We start from the raw sequence: 19772 nt of genomic DNA on the forward strand, positions 1-19772 counted from the left end.
TTTTTTTTTTTTTTTTTAAGATTTATTTATTTATTTAAAGATTTTGTTTATTTATTTGAGAGAGCAAAAGCAAGAGAGATCACAGAAGGAGAGGGAGAAGCCGACTCAGCACTGAGCGGAGGGCCCGATGCAGGGCTCCATCCCAGGACCCCGAGATCATGACCTGAGCTGAAGACAGATGCTTAACCGACTGAGCCACCCAGGCACCCCTTATTTATTTATATGAGAGAGAGAGAGCATGAGCAGGAGGAGGGAGAGAGAGAATCTCAAGCAGACTCCCTACTGAGCACGGAGCCCAATGCGGAGCTCGGTCTCTCCGCCGTGAGATCATGACCTGAGCTGAAACCAAGAGTTGGCCGCTCAACCGACTGAGCCACCCAGGCACCCCATCGTGTCCCTTGAAGAAGATATTCATTCTCTCTCTAGACACACTTAATTCATGGTGGCGAATAAATGTGTAACTGTGTAAACACACTATTTAAATGGCCATGTTTTACGTCAATCGATTATTTTTTCTTTATCACAGAAGTGCTTAACATTTAATCCAGCCAAAAGAATATCTGCCTACAGTGCTCTGTCTCACCCGTACTTCCATGACCTGGAGAGGTGCAAGGAGAATCTGGATGCCCATCTGCCGCCCAGCCAGAACAGCTCGGAGATGAATACAGCCTGAGGTCCCAGCCGCCGCCTTGAGCTGATCTCCCGGAGAACACCCCTGGGGGCTGATGGCCCCCCACCCTGAGTGAGCCCCAGCAGAGCTGCTGAAGATCACTGGCTGGGGACCTAGTTGCCGTCTTCTGGACGGGCTCTGCTTCTCCATGGAAACCGCCTAGTTGACTGTTTGGAGATCAATGCAAGAATGATTGCAGCTTTATGTTTATTCGTTTGTTTGTTTGTCTGTTTGTTTGTTTCAAGAACCTGGAATACTTCCAGAAGAAGAGAAGCTGCTGACCAATCGTGCTGCCGTTTCATTTTTCTAACCTTGAATGCTGCCAGTGTGAAGTGAGCAATCCAGGCACAGCTGAGTTATGATGTAATCTCCCTGCAGCTGCCCAAGCCTGATTCGGTACTTTTAAGTGAGAGTCTGTGTGCGTGTCTGTGTGTGTGTGGGTGTGTGTGTGTGTGTGTGTGTGTGTGTGTGTGTGAGAGAGAGAGATTCTTGTTCTCTTAAAGTGTTACTTTCTGTAAACAACGAGAATGATTGAATTTTAAAGACTCAAAGTGACCTATAAATAACAGGTGTCTGTTGACTAAAGGTGATTTACCAGAATGGGCTTCTCAAATTAGAAAGTTGAGCCTATATCCTCAGAATTTCATGGCCAAAAGCAGTAAATTTGCTAGTAGTAAAAGGTTCACTATCTAGATGAGGTTTTCTACACACAACAAAAGAAAAAAAATGCTACTATCTTTTAAGAGACCTGTTTTTTAAAGTGTACATTCTATTTACTCTTCAAAAAGCTGAATTTACTCAATATAAGCCCATTTTAACCTGTATTATATGATTTATTGTTTCTTTTGAAAAAATACCTATAAGCTTTTTCTTACTTGCTATGGATTTAGAGAGTGTACCTCAAATAGGTAAAATTGTCAAAAAAAAAAAAAAAAAAACTAGAGAATGCCTTTATTTCCTGATTTGAAATCTCTTTCCTTCTTGGGTTTTGTTGTTACTTTATTTTGTTTTTTGATTTTAGGAATTTGTCAGAAACTGTTTCCTGTTTTGGTTTGGAGAGTCGTTCTCTCTGACCAGAGACATGAATACCATTTAAGTTTTCACTATTACACTGTACTTTTTCTACCATGCACTGCTTTGTTTGCAAAGTATCCATCTTATCTATCCCCCAGGGCCTCTAACATATATTACTATTACATGACTAATAACAGATTGCTTCAGCTTTTCCCGTGCACCCCCTGCTTGCTTTCTTTCAATGAATCTTTTGAAAATAGATTCAGATTGTGGCTTACAGCTCCCATTTCGTGATCCTAACAGCACCCCCCCCTTGCCGGTATGTTCTCGCTCACACGCGATCTTCCTACCTGGTATTTGTTGTTGTTACCTAGGCAGTGAGTAGAGGACTGGTTCTTCTCTATCACCAGCACATAGATTGCTTTAAACTGTTACTTAGTGTTTTACGATTTTTTAGAATATATGGTCAGTGTAGAATCAGAGGGAATGTCTTTCACTATTTTTTAGAAATATATATTTACTCTATAAAACCATCTTTTCTCATCCCCCAGGCTGTGCTTGTTTCCAGTGCCTTGTGCATACTCCTGTTCTCTGCAGAGCCAGCCTGACCTGGGCATTGTGAACAGCGTTGGTTTTTTTTTTCTCTTGCCGTTTTCTCTACTGTTCTTTATATTCCAGTGTCATCTCTGCCTTATATGTGGTTGGTGCTTGAAGACACAGAGATTAAGTATCTTTTTGGAGGGTTAGCTGTCTTTGCTTTCTGACTCATGTTTTGCGTGCGTGCAACAGTTAGACCATGTTTAGAGTTAGGGTTTTCAGAGAATGAACATTGCTTCCCTCAGTAGAAAATGTTCCAGATGATGTTTATATATTGTCAAGCCTTCCTGAATTCTTCACAGCTCAATATTTCTATACTACCATCTTGAACGGGAGAAAAATTAGGAGACTTTTCTCCTTGAAAGCTTTTTGGGGTGGGAATTACTCTTTTTTAATACATGCGTTGTTTAACATTTTTCTAACTCAGTAACTTGAAGAGCAGAAAGATTTGTCTAAAGCCAGATATGAATGAGAAGATGGGCCGTAAGAATGTTTTACACTTTCTTCATTGTTGACAACATTGACTATGTTTGGTCATTACCATAAATGCTTGAGATATAATGAATCCAGAGCATTCGGGACAATGTCTCCCCTGGAACAGTGAGTTCTGCCTTTCCTTTGATTGGGGGTCAAAATACAAAGACGTTTTTGCTGGGACCTAGAAATTGACTTTTAAACTCCCTGCACTGATTCGTCATGTGCTTTTTGGTTAGTATCCATGGTTAGAGTGGACATACCTTGAGTTTCTGCTTTTTTAAGTTTTTCATAAGTATTCTCAAGAAAAATGCAGCTGTTCTAAACTGGAATTTTTCAGCATTCTTGAGAATTTTAAACAAGTAGAGAGCTCCACTTTATTTCTAGCATATACTTTTGGTTCATTTCTCGGTAGTGTTTATGAAGAAAACTTAAAGCCCAAACATTTCAGCATTGGATACTTGGCAGATTATCCTCGGAGAGGCAGAAGGAGGGGGCACCTCGGCCTCTCTGAACTTAAAGAGTCTAGCCCAGCTCTCCATCTGGAGTTAGTGTGGTTGAGTGATTACCCTCTTGTTTTATGTCTTTTATATCCAGGCTCACCAGTTCTGAAATCCAGATCCCACACAACCACCCTTGCCATGAGGGCACTTGGAAGCACACAGCAGCACAGGAATTTACTGAACACAGCTTTTTCTTCTGTGACGTATGGTTTCAAACGTCTTTGCCAAAAGTGAAGCCATGGTTAGCTGAAAAGGTCATATTGCCCCAGGGTTATACTGAAGCAGCTTATAGCAGTAAAAATCTGGTGTCAGATTGAAAATCACATTTGAATTTCATACCGAGGACTGGTGCTGGCATGGGCCTGATAGTTTCTATATGACAGTTGTCCTAGTGGCCCAGGCATCGTGGGAACTGTTGTGCAGGGTGGAGTTGTAACAATCCCATTTAAGAATAAAAGAGAAACCTGTCCATTTCAGCATCATAAGCTATCATGTGGCAAAGGTAATAAGGCCCTAATCTTACGACCTGAAAAACACAATTTCCAAGAGCTTTTAAGAACCCCGTGCATTGGCGCCTCCCACTTTGTCTCTCCTTTAAAGTGGATAGGAACCCAAGAAGCACAAAACCCAAGAACCTGTTTTGGACAGGAGCTCCGAGCCATTTCATCCCTCTGTATTCTCATGATTTTCTCTCAGGAATCACACAGTAGGAATGGCACACTTTTCATTTAGCCCAAGGTGTCTTACTAAGAATAGTTCAAAATATTTACTTAAGAACAGAATCTCAGCCTTTCAATTTTAAGTAAAAAATGAAAATTTCAGAATGCACAGGATATCTTAAAGAAAATTTGTACCCCTTACTAAAGATTTTATCGTTTGACTACAGAATGTGGTACTATCCATCTTGATGGAAAAAAACCTAAATAGTACCAAATATTTTGAACCTTAAATTATGTATTAAAATTGAGCTTTTAACTACAGCTGCTTCTCTTAAAAGTGGCACCTATTAAAGTCAGTAATGGCAATCTTCATTCCTTTATGGAAATTAAAATCATGTAAGCTTCTAATATAAACATATTAAAATTCTTTTCTTCAAAGAATTGCTTCTTTTAAATGACAACTGGACTATTTTTATGATAAGCACACGAGAGAGTGTCTCACATTTTCCAAAATCAGGCTTTCGTTGCATCGTTGGGCCTAAGAAAGAGTGATATTAAAAGTTAATAAGCCACTGTAATTACTTAATTGTGTTAGTACAGAAACTATAGGATATTTACCTTGGAAAGAAAATGTTGAGGCATTATAAATTCTTAGGTGTTGCTAGAATTCAGAAGAATGCATGTTTTACATTGTGACACATGAAAACAGTGTCTTTATTTTATCTGATTTCTAAATCTTTAAAAGTCCTAATACAGTGGACAATGGATAGAGGAAATTCAGGAGAAAAAGTATTCAAAGAAGGATAGTTTCAAAGTTAGATATATTTTGAAGGATATATATTAACAAATATATTGTAAGAATTTATATTAAAGTCACCTGGCAACTATGAAGTTGATACATTCAAAAACATGTTTTATGGAAAAGCTGTTCCAAGTAGTTGCCATTTCAAATGTCCGCCTGAACAAACTAAACCACCTGTACTACTTTCTCACTTCATGGGAGAAAGCAGCTACAAGAAGCTATACTCATTATACAAGCCTGAGAATGTTCCCTGTAGAATATATATATATATTAAATTTTAAAAAGGCACATATTTCCCCTGCCACCAGGATTTTTTGAAAAACTGTGAAGCCCAAATCATGTGCATCCAATACATTCAGATGTATGATTAGAAACATAGCTACGTGCTCCTTCCCCGCCGTGGAGAAACTTCTTGAGGCTACCAAAAGCCTATCAAGCAACGTGAGCCCCCAGATAATTAACAGTGGTGTTTTCCTCAAAAGCACAAGAAAATAGCATTTTCATTTCTTACCAATGCCGTTTTCAACCTAGTTGTGTTACATACCTATATCTCAAGCATTTCGAACTTGTACTTTTTCACAAAACTAAAATATTCCTTTGGCCTTTTCTATCTTCTGATGTTTGTATACAATAGAAATGTAAAAGAGGAGGGGTCTGATTTTTAAATGTGCTTTTTTTTCTCAATTAGTTGTTTGTTTTAATGAAGTATGAATCAGCTTTTCAAAATGTTTTCTATTTCTTAGCATTCCCAGGGAGTTTAGATAAATGCATGAACTTCCATCGACCTATTTATGTTTCCTTGATACTGGTGCTCTGGCCTTCAAGAAGAAGAACAAGAGCCTCTTGAAAATTAATACAGGCTTTTTTTCAAGCATCTACTTAAATACTATTACAGCAATCTGAAGGTTATATGGTAGGAAAGGGAAACGATTTTTCTTGTAGATGTCTGTTTTAAATTTCACAGTGTCCTAAGACATGGGCTTTCTTGTTTCATTCCAGTATATTCCACAAGGTGGCACTTTCGGGAGGTGGGGGGGTGGGGGGAGAAAATCGGAGCAAGGCTGTAGAGGTACTTCTCAAGACTTCGTTCTAACTTTATTTTTCTGCACATATTTTACTCTTGCTTAGCACTAGTTTGTCAGGATGATTAAGAGTCTTTGTAACATTCTGTAACCTCGATATCTTAGTTGTTCACTAGGTTCTGAACAGTTGTCTGTGAGTAAGTCATTCTTGAGAATGGATAATACACCCATTTTGATTATTTAAGTGCATAAAGAGAGCCAAGACCTCTTATTTTTCAAGAAGCATTTCTTTGAGGTACCTAATTACCTCACTGTTCTAGGTGCAGAAGTTACAAAAATGGACAGGCTAACTATTAAAAGGCAACATTCATCTGTGACCAGGATGGTTTTGTTAGGAGTGTAAAACTCCTCCAGTGGCCTCGGCCAAAATACTTATACCCCCATCTGCTGTTTTCACATTTCTTACCATGATGGTCTTTAGACATTGATTAAAATTTTAAATCCTCATGTAAAAATCAGATGAATAAAATAAGTAACATTGGTATTTAAGTAGACAAAACTATTTTTTCCAGAAGAATTGCTATGCTGAAACAGTGCCCTTATATACTAAAAGACCTGGTAATTTTTTACATCTGTGTAATCACAAGTGTAAATTCACAAGAAAAGCTAATTTTTAAAAATCCTGTCCAAGCATGTGAGCATAACAACATAGGAGTATATTTACATAAATCTTTAATCTCTCCATCTATTTAATTTTTCCTATGTATCTCCGTATATATCTCCATACACTCCTATGTTTTAATTCCTAGGTCTGCTCAGAGACTGATCATTCCCCAGGTGATTTTAGTTAATTTTAGAAGCCCTTTTCCTCAGTAAGTGTTACAGAAATTAAGGAGGAAGGCAGTTGTAGTACTTTTCAGAGTTTCCTTAGCACGGCATAACAGAAGGCAGTTTATTCCTTCTGAGTGGGAGAAACTCGATAGTGCCTGCTTAACTTTCCTGCAGAGTAGCGGGCAGGCACGTCTCACGAACTCCTTTCTGAATCAAAACACCGCACGCGCTAGGGGCTGGCCAGAGCTCTCTGGGAACTCGTCGGCCCCGTCCCTCTGCTTAAAACCCCACCGAAGTAGGTTCCAATTTAAGTCCCTAAATGGAAGGCCGAATTCAAACCTCGAGTTTGTTATCACTTGGGCCAGTCTGAACTCTATTTGCTCGTGGTCGACACTTGACGGCCACCTGAAAACCTTCTGGGTGCGCTGCGCCGTCACCCTCCCCCCCCTTTGGCAGTAGAGCGGCAGTGGGCGGAGCTGGCTGGGACCCGCCCGCCGCTCACCTGTTAGTGCCTGAAACGTAGTACAGACCCGGCTGGAGATTGTCCGAGGTCCATGTGCCCTGCTGCTGTCTCAGAGGCATCTGTTCTGCGATCCTGGGAGGTAAATTGTTCCTAGAAGCAAACGGGTGTCTTCTGTGCATAAATAAGTACAACACAATTCTTTGAAAGTTCGGGTATAAAGAGATGCTATTCTTTATGAAGCGTCTACCAAGCATCTCTCAAGCTCTAAGCTCAGCTTTTTTTTTTTAAGAGAAGATGTATAATTACAAGAAAGATTTTTTATTTTTTTATTTTCTATCATTCTACATATATGATGGCAAAAGATGTGTGGAGAAGTTTTGTTTTGAAAATTTGTTTATTTTCTTCCTTAGGCAAAAGCTCCTAACTCTCTAGTTTCTAATTTCTTCTTTCTCTTTTTTTCTTTATCCAGTAAAGGTATGTAAGCCAATTATCTCACGTAGTAGAGGATTTTCCTGTTTGGAGGACCTTTTGTGTGAATTGTTTCATCAAGCAAATAATCAACTCCTTCTCTGCTTTGGGAGTTTGGATTGTCAAATATAGGTTTCCTTAGAAAGGGGGCACATGACTGTACATATTGCAATAAAGAACTATGACTGTAGCACTAATGAGCAAGCATAGAGCCACACACAGTTATTTAATTTCTGACACTCTGGTTTCCGGCCAAATTCTGTTGACATGCTTAGGTTACAGTCCTGAAGATACCCATTGTACCCTTAACTTGAAAGTTTCTAATCTTAAGTTTTTTGAAATGCAATAATATGTATTAGCTAGCAATACTTCTGTGATCACCAGCAACTCCTAATTTAACCTTGAAGTCTCCAAATAATGAGAATAGACCCCAGCGGTGATACATTTCTTGAACCGAACCCCGAAGTACATTGTATAGCTTCTCATTTTGGTCCTGTGTTTGCAATAACGTACACGTGATTATCACAGTTCCTCACTTACTTTGTATTCGTGTGTTTTACTATGACCAGTAGTAAATATATTAGTTAGTACATGGGATAAATGGCAGCAACTACTCCTAGCAACAGCACTTAACAAGGTGGGGAATTTCTATTTCAAGTTGTTCTACACTTGCATAAATTATTTCTATTATTATTCATGTATGTTATTTATTTCTGAATCACACTAGGCCTATGAAAGTACAACTGAAAGGAGATGGCATTAGGATTTGCATTTAATGTTCATTATCATGGTCTTGATGGAGCTAAGTAAATTAAAATTAGACTAAGCCCCCAAATAAGCCGCATTTATTTTAACATGATGGGTAGAATTTAAGTCTGTAGGTGTAGTATTTTTGTGTCTAGGTGTTTTATCATTGTGTAAAGGAATTAAAGCAAAGGACTTTGTAGTTCTTCTGTCAAGTATGCATATAGTATAGCGTGAAAATACAACAAAAATTTAAAATCAGATAGAAAAGCATCAGATACTGCCTTAATTTAGGAACTCTGCCAGACAGCTGTCCGTGCAGGCGCCAGGCAGAGACAGGTGCCTGGGTGGTGCCGCCTCCTATCTGGCCTTGAGACGAAGCTTCCTCCCTGCGATCTCGATCTCGTGCCTTCATAGGTGTCCTGTGCAGTAGTGGGAACAGGTAGTAACCGTTGCAAGGAGAACAGTGTGAGAGTTTTCTGTAGAAGCAAACTGTCAGCTTGTGCCTTGGGGCTTCCAGAATGTGTCAGATGGAGAAATTCAGGTTTCCGTGCTTCAAGCAACTTGGTTCTGTACAGAAGCAATTCAGTCTGGTAATAAACACAAGGATTGCATGTACAGTAGTCAACAGTGGATGTTAACAACCAACAGTCCCCAACACCTCAGAAGCTTGTGGCATTTCTGGTATTTTAGGTTTGGATCTGAAGGTTAATTGGCAAGTGTTTGGTATAGAAGAGCAGTATGTGTTAAGAAAAGCACAATATCGGTTCCCGTAGAGTGCAAATGAGAGCTAGAAGGTTTTACAGGATTATCATGTCAGAGATGTGTAAATGCATGTTTTCACTGTAAAATGTATTAGTGTAGTGTTTCTGCATTCCCATAGGGCTTAGTTAAAACTTTATTCTAGGTTTTCAGCAAGGCTGTCCTACCCAGTAAGCTTTTTTTTTTTTTTTTTTTTGGAACTTTTATAATAGAAAATGTGTTAAACGTAGAAAAAAATGTATTTTGGATATTTGACTTGTTGGTTTCTGTGTTTGAAATCACGGTTCTGGAGATGTAGAGATGGTGCATGGGCATGTCAGATACTAATCTAGGCTGTGTGAACCAACGTCCTCCCATCCCCCCAGCATCCTTCCTCCCTCCCGCTGAAGTGCTCCCTGCCCCCATCCCGGCCTGTCTGCATGGTGCTCTTTATCCTCTTCTGCCGCTCTTTGGGCATCAGGGACACGAAGAGAGGGATGCGTTAGGCATCACGGGTGTGCCTGCTCGGGCTTGGCCACCACTTTTACTTGACCTTTGGCTGGGCACAGAGTGTGCTCACGGCGCTGATCACAGATGCCCTCCAGCACGTTCGTGTGCATCTTGATTTTAAAACCAAGTCATCCTACAGAGCATTCAATTTCGGCTGTGGTACAAAAGGAGAAACTAAACAAGTCTATACACCACATTCCAGGCTGCTGTTTTCTATCCATCTACAGGCCATAGTTTTACTGTATTTCTTCATACTTGAAACTCATTCTTCTATTTTAATATCAGGGTACAGACTTATAAGGGTGCATGTTCCTTAAAGGTGCAAAATTACTCTCATTCCGTTTGCTCATATCGCTACAGAATGCTGTTTTGGTGCTTGGGTTTGAGCAGGTAAAAGAAGCAGTGTGGAAATTCACTGCCTGGAACACAGTCTTACAAGAATGTTGGCAGATGGCTTGGTAGCAGAGAGTGCTTCTGCTCTTTTCTCCGTACACAAGGTTGAGAGTTACCACACTGGCCTGTCAGGTTCACCTGGGTATCCTTTCTCACAGAGGACAGAAACTGTGTGCTCTCCCCAAATGTGGGTGCGGTGCAGCTCTCTGAAAGCAGAGACCTTCCCATGTACCGGATCATTTAGCCCCCAAAGAAAAATGGCTATGGGTGTAGACAGGAGCAGAATGGGAAGGGTTCTCTCACTCTGGCGACCATCCCTCCATACAGAAAGCTCTCCTGGGGCAAAAAAAGAAAAAAAAAAGAAAAGAAATAAAGCTTATCTGTAATGTTACCCCCTTCATAGCACCCTGAGCTAAATGATCTTGCTTCTTTCCCTTTAGGTAGATGAAAATACAGGTCAGTTTATCTAGACTCTTCTCACCTGAAGAGGAAAATAGGAAAGTAGATTGTTTGTATCATGTAAGATATATAATCCAAGAACTACGAAAACTTACCTTAAATCCCCCATCACTAGCAATCTGTTTTGAAAAGTAGCTCAAGTCAAAGATGCTTTATGACCTGGACTGCCCGAGGTCAGGGGCAGTCATTCTAGCATGCGCCTTATTCTAGGACTTACTTGGAGAGCGACAACTGCCGATGCTGACTCTGTTGCAATGGCAAAGGTAACGTGTCAGAGAATTCAAAGGGTTGCAGATCACAAATCTTTTGGAAACTGGATGTCTTACTGGGTGCTAGAATGCAAATTTAGGTATTTATTGTCAGATAATGGAATTCATTGTTTTTTAAGAATTAGTGTTGAAACTTCACTGTCCAGTTCATTGTTTTCACATATGCACAAGCTAAATTGAAGCAAAAAGAGAATGGTTTGTATATTTGTCATACCTTTTGTATTTCTTACAATAAAAATATTGGTAGCAAATAAAAGTAATAAAAACAGCCATCTCAGACTGCTTTCTTGGAAATGAATTATTGTCATAGCTATTTTTCTTTTCACTTAATATAAAATGAATATAATTACAATGAGTGAAGTAACTTATAATTAAATAAGAGGTTTTAGCAGAACACATTTTAAACTTTTGTTGGAAGAGACTCCTTTTCAGGTTTCAGATGTTTTTAAAAGCTAAATAGCAGCTCGTTGAGCTTAAAGCTCCAGTAACAAATGTTTGGTAAGCTCTTACTAGTTGGTTATGCTAAACTCTGACAACCCAACCGAAAATCACTGTCCGCCAGGTATACAAGTAGAAATACTGTGCGTGTGCAAAGGCATGCAGTTATGTAAGAGCTAGCGGTAAGATTGGTGAGGCCCCCCCCCGAGGCTGTGGCTGTAGCATCTGGCTCATAACCTACAGAAAGAAATCCAGTCTCCCCGCATGACCTGGTATACACGTGCACACGCAGATGCACACGTCTGTACCAGGAGCTGAGATTTTGTGAAATGTTGCTGAGTGCCCCACATGTTCTCTATTTTATTATCCTCCACTCTTTGAAAGTGCTGGTGGAACCCACTAAACTGATTTCAGAACCCCACTAATAGACCGTGACTTAATGTTTGAAAACAACTAGTAAGGGGGTGGGTGGGTATGTGAAGGAGTCTGGAGGTGATGCTGGGAAGGGTTTAATGTGCCATATAAAGGAATTTGGAACCACTGAAGGGGTTTAAAGAGGAAGACCATGTCTTTCAATGTGTGTTCCTCTTTGTTCATCTGCTTATGTGCTGATGCACAGTGATAGACGAAGCAGCTACTGAGACACTATACAGCAAAGCAGGAGTGTTGCTGTCTGATACAGTCCCCTCTTCGTGTATGATATCAGGTACTTTTTTTAAGATTTATTTATTTATTTATTTATTTATTTTAGAGAGCACACGCAAGTGTCAGGGAGGGACAGAGGGAGAGAGAAAATCTCAAGCAGACTCCCCACTGAGCGTGGAGCCCAATGCAAGCCTCTGTCCCAGGACCCTGAGATCATGACCTGAGCCGAAATAAGAGTCGGCCGCTTCACCGACTGAGCCACGCAGGTGCTCTGATACCAGGCCTTTTTAAGTTGGTCCTCCAGAATTCCCTAGGAGCTCTCATTAGGACTTGCCTTAATTTTGTTTAACAGGCCCTAATGTGCATCTACATTTTTAAAATTTGCATGAAATATTCAGGAGGGATAATACAGAAAGTCAAGAGTATGATCTTTACTAAGAAATTGAAAAGCTTGTAGGGGTGCCTGGCTGGCTCAGTCAGAAGAACATGTGACTCTTGGTCTTGGGGTCATGAGTTCAAGCCCAACACGGGGTGTAGAGATTACTTCAAGAAATAAAATTTCAAAAACATGTTTTAGAAAAGAAATTGAAAGTTTGTAGTTTAATAGATCACTCATAACTACAGATATTTGCACAAACCGTGGGCATCTATAATCATTTACTTCAGAGCAGCGTACAGAGAGAGCCTTCCATTGGTCCCTAGCTATCTCTGCTAGTCTCACTTAGAACTTCATTCCACTAGGAGCCGGAAGCCCTTTGCCACTGATTGTGCCCAGTTTACCGGCTCTCTAGGCAAGAGGTCATGGCAGGGATGGGCCCCAGGATGTCATACTCGTTCTCCAAATGCCCCTTTCTGGACGGAGCTGATAGAGCAACCATAGTATCCCATGGAATGTGGGACCAAGAGATGGGGCTTCCATCTCCCAGATGTCTGCAAGCACTACCTATAAATTCGGAGCTGCAGGTAGCTGTATTTCTCCCAGTGTGCACAAGGGATCATGGGGAGCTGACCCATGGAGAGAGATGGTAATGTGCAGAGGCTGAATCCAGACAGCTTTCTGACTCCTGTTCCCCAGGCTTGGCAACTCCCCCATATCCTTATTATGAAATCTGTCTCTAGGTTTTTTCCCCCCTTTCCATTTAACTTCGGTAGCTCAAGGAAATTTCTATCAATTGCAGCAGGAATCCTACTACAGCTCCCTCTCTCCTCTATCAGTACTATAGTTTGAGGCCGCTGCTCTGCACTGTAATTTCAAGCTATTGGAAAGCTAAGTACAAGAGTAGTGTCCTTATATAAGTGTGGGTAAAAACAATGATAGTGGAGCCTGCACTTTTCCAGTGGGGGTTCCCAGGAACCTGGAGTATACAGGGGAGAATACAGAGCTACACGTAAAAGGATCTACTCTCCCCAAGCATCGATTTTGCTTAAAATAAAAAAGTGTTTTTCATTAAAGACACACTGTTTTTAAAATACATAAAAAAACATTGTGAAATAGAATGCAAAATTCAAATTTTTTAAATAATATAGAAGACTTCAAAGACATTTTATGACTTCAGTAACTGCACAGGGCTACCACGTCACCAGACACCACCCCTGTTCCAATTCACTCTCCTGCAGAACGTCTTTGAGAAGTGCTGCATCAGCATAGAGGAGACATTAGCACTTGGAATGGGGTCCATTATTCTAAATCCTGTACTTCCTGTGATCTCTAGGGTTCCTCACTGGAAAATGACATCTATTATGACAGTGTATTCAGAAAGCTGATAAAGTCAAGTTTACTCATACTCACTCAACATCGACTGGCCTCAGCTTTCAAACAGCACCTGATGCAAAGAGGCAGAAGTGTCAAGAGTGATCGTTTGTGATAATAGACCCTCCCTCCTGCCTGTGATACAGTGTTATTTAGCTGTAGGTACAGCAAAAATGGCTCTCTCAAGAGGAGAAGGGAGGTAGTTAGTATTCAAAGCGCCATCCCCCGAGTGCCAGATATTCTGACATACCATACAAACACAAACTATCTTATTTCCTCAAGTCATTCTCTCCAAGTCAGAAGCAGATGGTGGTTTCCGCTTTAAACAGTCCTAAAATAAGATTGCATACAACACATAAGAAAAAACTGTGATTGGGGCACCTGGGTGGCTCAGTCAGCTGAGCAACTGATTCTTGGTTTCGGCTCAGGTCATAATCTCAGGGTCATAAGATTGAGCCCTGCGTGGGGCTCTGCTCAGAGGGGAGTCTGCTTGAGATTCTCTCTTTCCCTCTCCCTCTCCCCCTCCCCCGCTCATGCACGCACACACTCTCTCTCTCTTTCTCTCATAAATACATCTTTTTTTTTTTAAAGAAAGAAATGTGATTGCATTCTCTAGGGTCTAGAGATGCCTAAAACTGAGAGGAAGTTCATTAGTGTTGAATGAATGAATGAGTCAGAAAATTTATATGTAACCGGTGAAATAAAATGCTTACATGTTGACCATAAAATACTTAAAAAATACAAAAAGTAAAGAAAACATGTATTACTTGAAATCCTACCCCCTAGATAAAACTGCTAATATTTGATAAATAATTCCTACATATTTAGCTTTACAAAGATACATGTTAGATATGTGACTATAATTTTATACCCCAGAAGTGGACTGTGTACTCCATTCAGTAAGTTGTTCTCTGCGGTTGTTTATTTGTTGCTTTACATAATATCCTAGATAATTTGTCATTTCAACAAATATAAATTTACATCACCATGTAGTATGGCTGCATAGTATGCCATTGTGTAAATGTACTATAATTTACTTAGCAGATCCCCTGTTGGTAGACATTTCTCCCCAGCCCACGCCATTTTCTCAGTATATGAAATAGTGCTTCCAGGAGCAGTACCACAAATGCATCTAGTTGCACATGTCTGTTAGATTTAAGTCCTCTATCTGGTCACTGGAAGCTGACTCACTCATTACCTCAACATTTATTGAACCTTTACTCTGTTCCAGGCACCACTAGACTCTAAAGATGCAGCTGTGAACAAGAGCAAGATACTTGCTCTCATGGCGCTAACATTTTAGTGGGAGACAGACCATACATAAATCTGTGCACAAGATAATTACATTATAAGCATCATAAAGAAAATAAACAGGTCACAAGATAGAAAGTACTTGGGACATGGTGAGCAGGAAAGGCCCTGTGAAAAGCTTTGAGTTAAGGATGAGATAGAAAGCCCGGTGAAGTACTGAAGGCAGAGGAGCGGAAAGGACGTCCATGTGCTCAGGGCATAGAGAGCGAAGGGGAGAGTGGTCGGAGATGAGGCTTCGGGGGGTGGAGGGAGAGAGAATGCAGACAACCTGCTTGAGAAGCTTAGCCATGAAGCGGAACAGAGAAATGGAGGTACAACTTGCAGAGGATGTGGTAACAAAGGAGAATTTTTTTCTGAGATAGGAGATAGTCCACTGGGGGGACAGAGTGATTGAAGGTGAAGGAGAGAGAAGGAATAGCAGCACAAATGAAGTCAGTAAGAAGGGGGAGAAGGAGGGGATGAGGGGCACAAGAGGAAGGGCTGCACTTGGATAGAGAAAAGCTCTAACAGGAGGGCAATCAAAGACGGTACAGATTTAAAGATTTGGTGGTGGGAATACTCATCGATTCATTGAGTAAGTATTTACTGAGCACCTGCTATGTGCCAAGCACTACCGCAGGCACTGGGAAATGGCACCACACAAAATATTTTAAGATTTATTCCCTTTGTGAGCTTATTTCTAGTGAGGGGAGGCAAACAAGAACTATCAAAATATCTAGGATGTTACATGAGTGCTGTGAGGGGGGGAAAAACAGAAAAGGCATAGAGAGTACTATGGGATGCAATTTTATTTTTTTAATTGTTTTAAAGATTTTATCCCTTTGCCCCTCCCCCACCCCCCTCTTGTTTGCGCGCACACTCGCTCTCTCAAATAAAACCTTTTTTAAATACTTAAAACTTTTGTTCTTGGAAAGAAATCATTAAGAAAATGAAAAGACAAACCACAGATTGGGGGGAAAATTACTGAACATATTCTGGCAAAGGATTGGTATTCAGACAATCCAATTTTTTAAATGAGCAAAAGATTTGAAATAAAACTTCATCAAAGTAGGTAAATAAAATAAGTACCTGAAAAGATGAACAACTGCATTAGTCATTAGGAAAACACAAATTAAACCCACAATGAGATATCCCTACACACCTCCTAGATTGGCTAAAATTTTTAAATTTGACAACATCAAGTGTTTGTGAGGACATGGGCCAACTGAAATTCTCACCATTGATCTCACTAATGCAAAACGATACAGGTTGCCATTTTGGAAAGTGTTGGGAGTTAACAATACACTTACAATTTAATCCAGCAACCCCACTGGTAGGTATTTACTTGAAGAAAATGAAAACATATGTGCACACAAACACTTACATATGAATGTTCATAACAGCTCTCCTCATAATAGGCAAAAACTGTAAACAATCCAAATGTCCATCACAATGTCGATGAAGAAGCAGGTTGTGATTTATAAATCAGTGGACTACTACACAGCAATAAAAAGGAATAACTGTTGCTCTGCACAGCACAGGTGAAACTCAAAAGTATCACGATAAATGGAAGAAATCAGACACAAAAGGATACCTCTTAGTTGATTGCATTTATCTGAAATTCTAGAAAAGAGAAAGCTACGGCGACAGAGAATAGATCAGTCTCCCAGGCTGAAAAACAGGGAAGGGGATTAACTGCAAGAAGGCACAAGGGAACTTTTTAGAGAAATGAAAATGTTCTATATTTTGACTGTAGTGGTACTTACATGACTATGCATTTATCAAAACTCAACAAACTATACATTTTAAACTGGTGAATTTTATTATATGTAAGCTATAGCTCAATCAAGTTAATTTTTTTAATTAAAGGTGGTTTCTTTCATTGCTAACAAAAGCCAACCTGAAATAATTGGAGAAGAACCTTTATAGCTTGTGAGTCACCTCAATAGAGATGGAATAAGAGGAGAATTATAGTAAAATTATAACACATTGATTTAGTTGAAGCTCTAATGAGCACCAGGAATTTTCCTTTCTGACTCACTGTACTTGGTAACTTCCACTGCCTCTGCCCATTAATAGCACTGAACCACGGGTTGACAAAAAGAAATGTAATTAAAGTGAATGGCTCCCTTTCGGCTGAACGGCCATCTTCCAGTAATTCACCAAAATGACCAACACAAAGGGAAAGAGGAGAGGCACCCAGTCTATGCCCTCTAGGCCTTTTTAGAAAACACGGAGTGGTTCCTTTGGCCACATACATGCCAGTCTATAAGAAAGGTGATATTGTAGACATCAGGGAAGTGGCACTGTTCAAAAAGGAATGCCCTACAAATGTTACCATGGCAAGACTTGAAGAGTCTACAGTGTTACCCAGCATGCTGTAACATCGTTGTGAACAAACAAGGTAAAGGCAAGATTCTTGCCAAGAGAATTAATGTTGATAATATTGAGCGTATTATCACTCAAAGAGCCAAGATGGCTTCCTGAAGTGTGTGATCAGGAAAAGAAGGAAGCCAAAGAGAAAGGTACTTCGGTACAGCTGAAGTGCTGGACTGCTCCATCCAGAGAAGCACACTGTGAGAACCGATGGAAAGGAGGATGAGCTGCTGGAACCCATTCCCTATGAATTCATGGCATGATAAGTGTAAAAAATAATAAAAGGCCTCAAAACTGTTAAGTGAGTAAATAAATAAAGTGAATGGCTATTTGGTTTTCATGATTCAAAATCTTTTAAAAAATATATTCCCTTTATATTTTTTACAGTGAGAAATATACCTGTGTAGAGCACAAGATAATCATGGTCAGTTTTCTCTCTGTGTAGGTAAAATTACATCCAGAACTGACACGGTAAGTGTGGAATCAGAGAAACGGAAATGGTTTAGTTGAGCAGTTTTATAATAAATCAGAAAAGAAGGTTATGTGGTGAAAATAAAAATTCATACGCCTCCCTTCAACTCACTAATACTATTATAAAGTAACCACCAGGAAGAGTTTAGTATGTAAACTTTTTGGAAATTTTCAAGCATATTATGTAATAAGTTAAACCATTTGAAATTGCCATTCTTATAGGTTAGAAATTGCTGAATATCAACAATTTCACGTGGTTCAACCAACATATCCTCTTGTTAATGCAAGTGCTCTCATATTCTATATATTTTTCTAAAATGCTCTTATTATTGGATAGTGGCCATTTTTGCATATCAATGCATACAGCTATATATCACTTTCTAAATATCTGGATCGTTTGCCCTTGCATGGATGTACCATAGTTTATTTAACCAGTTCCCTTGTAATGGATATTTATCCTGTTTCCTCTCTTATGCTTTCTTGGTTAATACAGCTGCATAATCACAACGGCTATGTCTTCAAATATAAAGCTCTGTGCTTCCATTTCCAGTCTAGGGATACACCCACTCAAACAGCAAACACTTGGGTTTGTGGATTGGGTTTCTGTGTCTCTGTTGCTGAAATTCTTACATACCCACACAACAACAACGAAAAGTATATAATATTTAACTATATTATTAAATTTGGATACAGATCCAAGTCAGTCCAAGTGTACTTAAAGATGCCTTTTTTAAAAGGTTTTATTTATTTGAGAGAGAGAGAGAGAGAAGGAGCAGGGGGAAGGGGGAGGGAGAAGCAGACTCCCCTGATGAGCAGGGAGCCCAACATGGGGCTCCATCCCAGGACTCCAGGATCATGACTTGAGCCAGAGGCAGACGCTTAACCACTTAATCGACTGAGCCATCCAGATGCCCCAAAGATACCTTTGAGTTAAAATCTTTGAATACTATTCAAGTTGAAAATCCCTCCACCAGTGAAAAATAATAATTATTATTACTATTACTGTTGTTATTATTAGACCATCATTATTTAAAGCTTTGTCTTTTATCAACGCTCATGTTATTCCTTTGTTCAAAAACTTTGCCTGTAGGGGTGCCTGAGTGGTTCAGTTGGTTAAACGTCTGACTCTTGGTTTCAGATCAGGTCGTGATCTCACGGGTCCTGAGATTGAGCCCCGCATCAGGGCTCCATGCTCAGCCAGCGAGTCTACTTGAAGATTCTTTCCCTCTGTCCTTCCCCCACTCTCTCTCTCTCTCTCTAAAATAAATAAATGGAAAGAAAGAAAGAAAGAAAGAAAGAAAGAAAGAAAGAAAGAAAGAAGAAAGAAAGAGAGAGAGAGAGAGAGAAAGAAAGAAAGAGAAAGAAAGAAAGAAAGAAAGAAAGAAAGAAAGAAAGAAAGAAAAAGAAAGAAGGAAAGAAAGGAGGAGGGAGGGAAGGAAAGGAAGGAAGGAAGGAAGGAAGGAAGGAAGGAAGGAAGAAATTTGCCTGCAGAATCAAATAAAACTTCTTCCCTTGGCATTCAAGGCCCTTGGCCTCCAGCTCCAATGTACATTTCTAGCCTTGTTTTCCCTCTACCACATGTGATCTAGATATCCATATCTGATTACCTTTGTTTTTACTCAGGCTGTTCCCTCTTTTTGGAATGTCCTTCCGTTTCAGCTCCTCTGGGGGAGTCTGTCCACCTTCCCAATCCACCTGTAATGCCACTTCTCAATTAGCCCTCATCCCCCCAAAGCAGGGTGATATTGTAAGGAAAGCAAAGGCTCTCAAGTTCATCACACCTATGTTTAAAGCCCTAGCTTCTCCACTTTCTAGCTATGGGACCTGGGGCAAATTACCTGGCTCATCTTAGCCTCAGTTTTTTTCTCATCTGAAAAGTGGAATGTAATTGCTTAGTCATGTCTAGGACATTTGGGAGGGGTATAACTAGAAGAAAAATGTGTTTATTAGCAGATCACACTTGTATAGAGTATGTATAAAGCATTTCTTTATTCTTCTGATTGAGTCACTGTAAATCATATTCTGAGAAAGCCAGGACCGATCCAGTCTTTATGAAGTCCATTCAGATGAGCTCCCAATAGCTCTGGCCTTTTTCATTATTTCTACAGGTCATTTTCCTGTTTCTCTGTCCTCCCATGGGATCCATGTGCCATCTGGAAAGTGCTATGTACATTGGGGGGGGG

At 40.0% G+C, this 19772-nt stretch overlaps 1 protein-coding gene across 1 annotated transcript in view; it reads left to right on the top strand.

The window, feature by feature from the left end:
• CDK6 (cyclin dependent kinase 6) overlaps positions 1-1383 on the top strand; it is a 228384-nt gene extending 227001 nt beyond the window's left edge. The window contains exon 7 of the mRNA XM_040644275.1: positions 527-1383. Within this exon, the coding sequence (XP_040500209.1) occupies positions 527-673 (147 nt within the window). The 3' untranslated portion in view covers positions 674-1383. The remainder of the gene's footprint in view (positions 1-526) is intronic.
• The last annotated feature ends 18389 nt before the right edge of the window (positions 1384-19772 follow it).

Source organism: Ursus maritimus, unplaced genomic scaffold, assembly GCF_017311325.1.
Source record: "Ursus maritimus isolate PB19 unplaced genomic scaffold, ASM1731132v1 scaffold_3, whole genome shotgun sequence".
In the NCBI taxonomy this organism is placed as follows: Eukaryota; Metazoa; Chordata; class Mammalia; order Carnivora; family Ursidae; genus Ursus; species Ursus maritimus.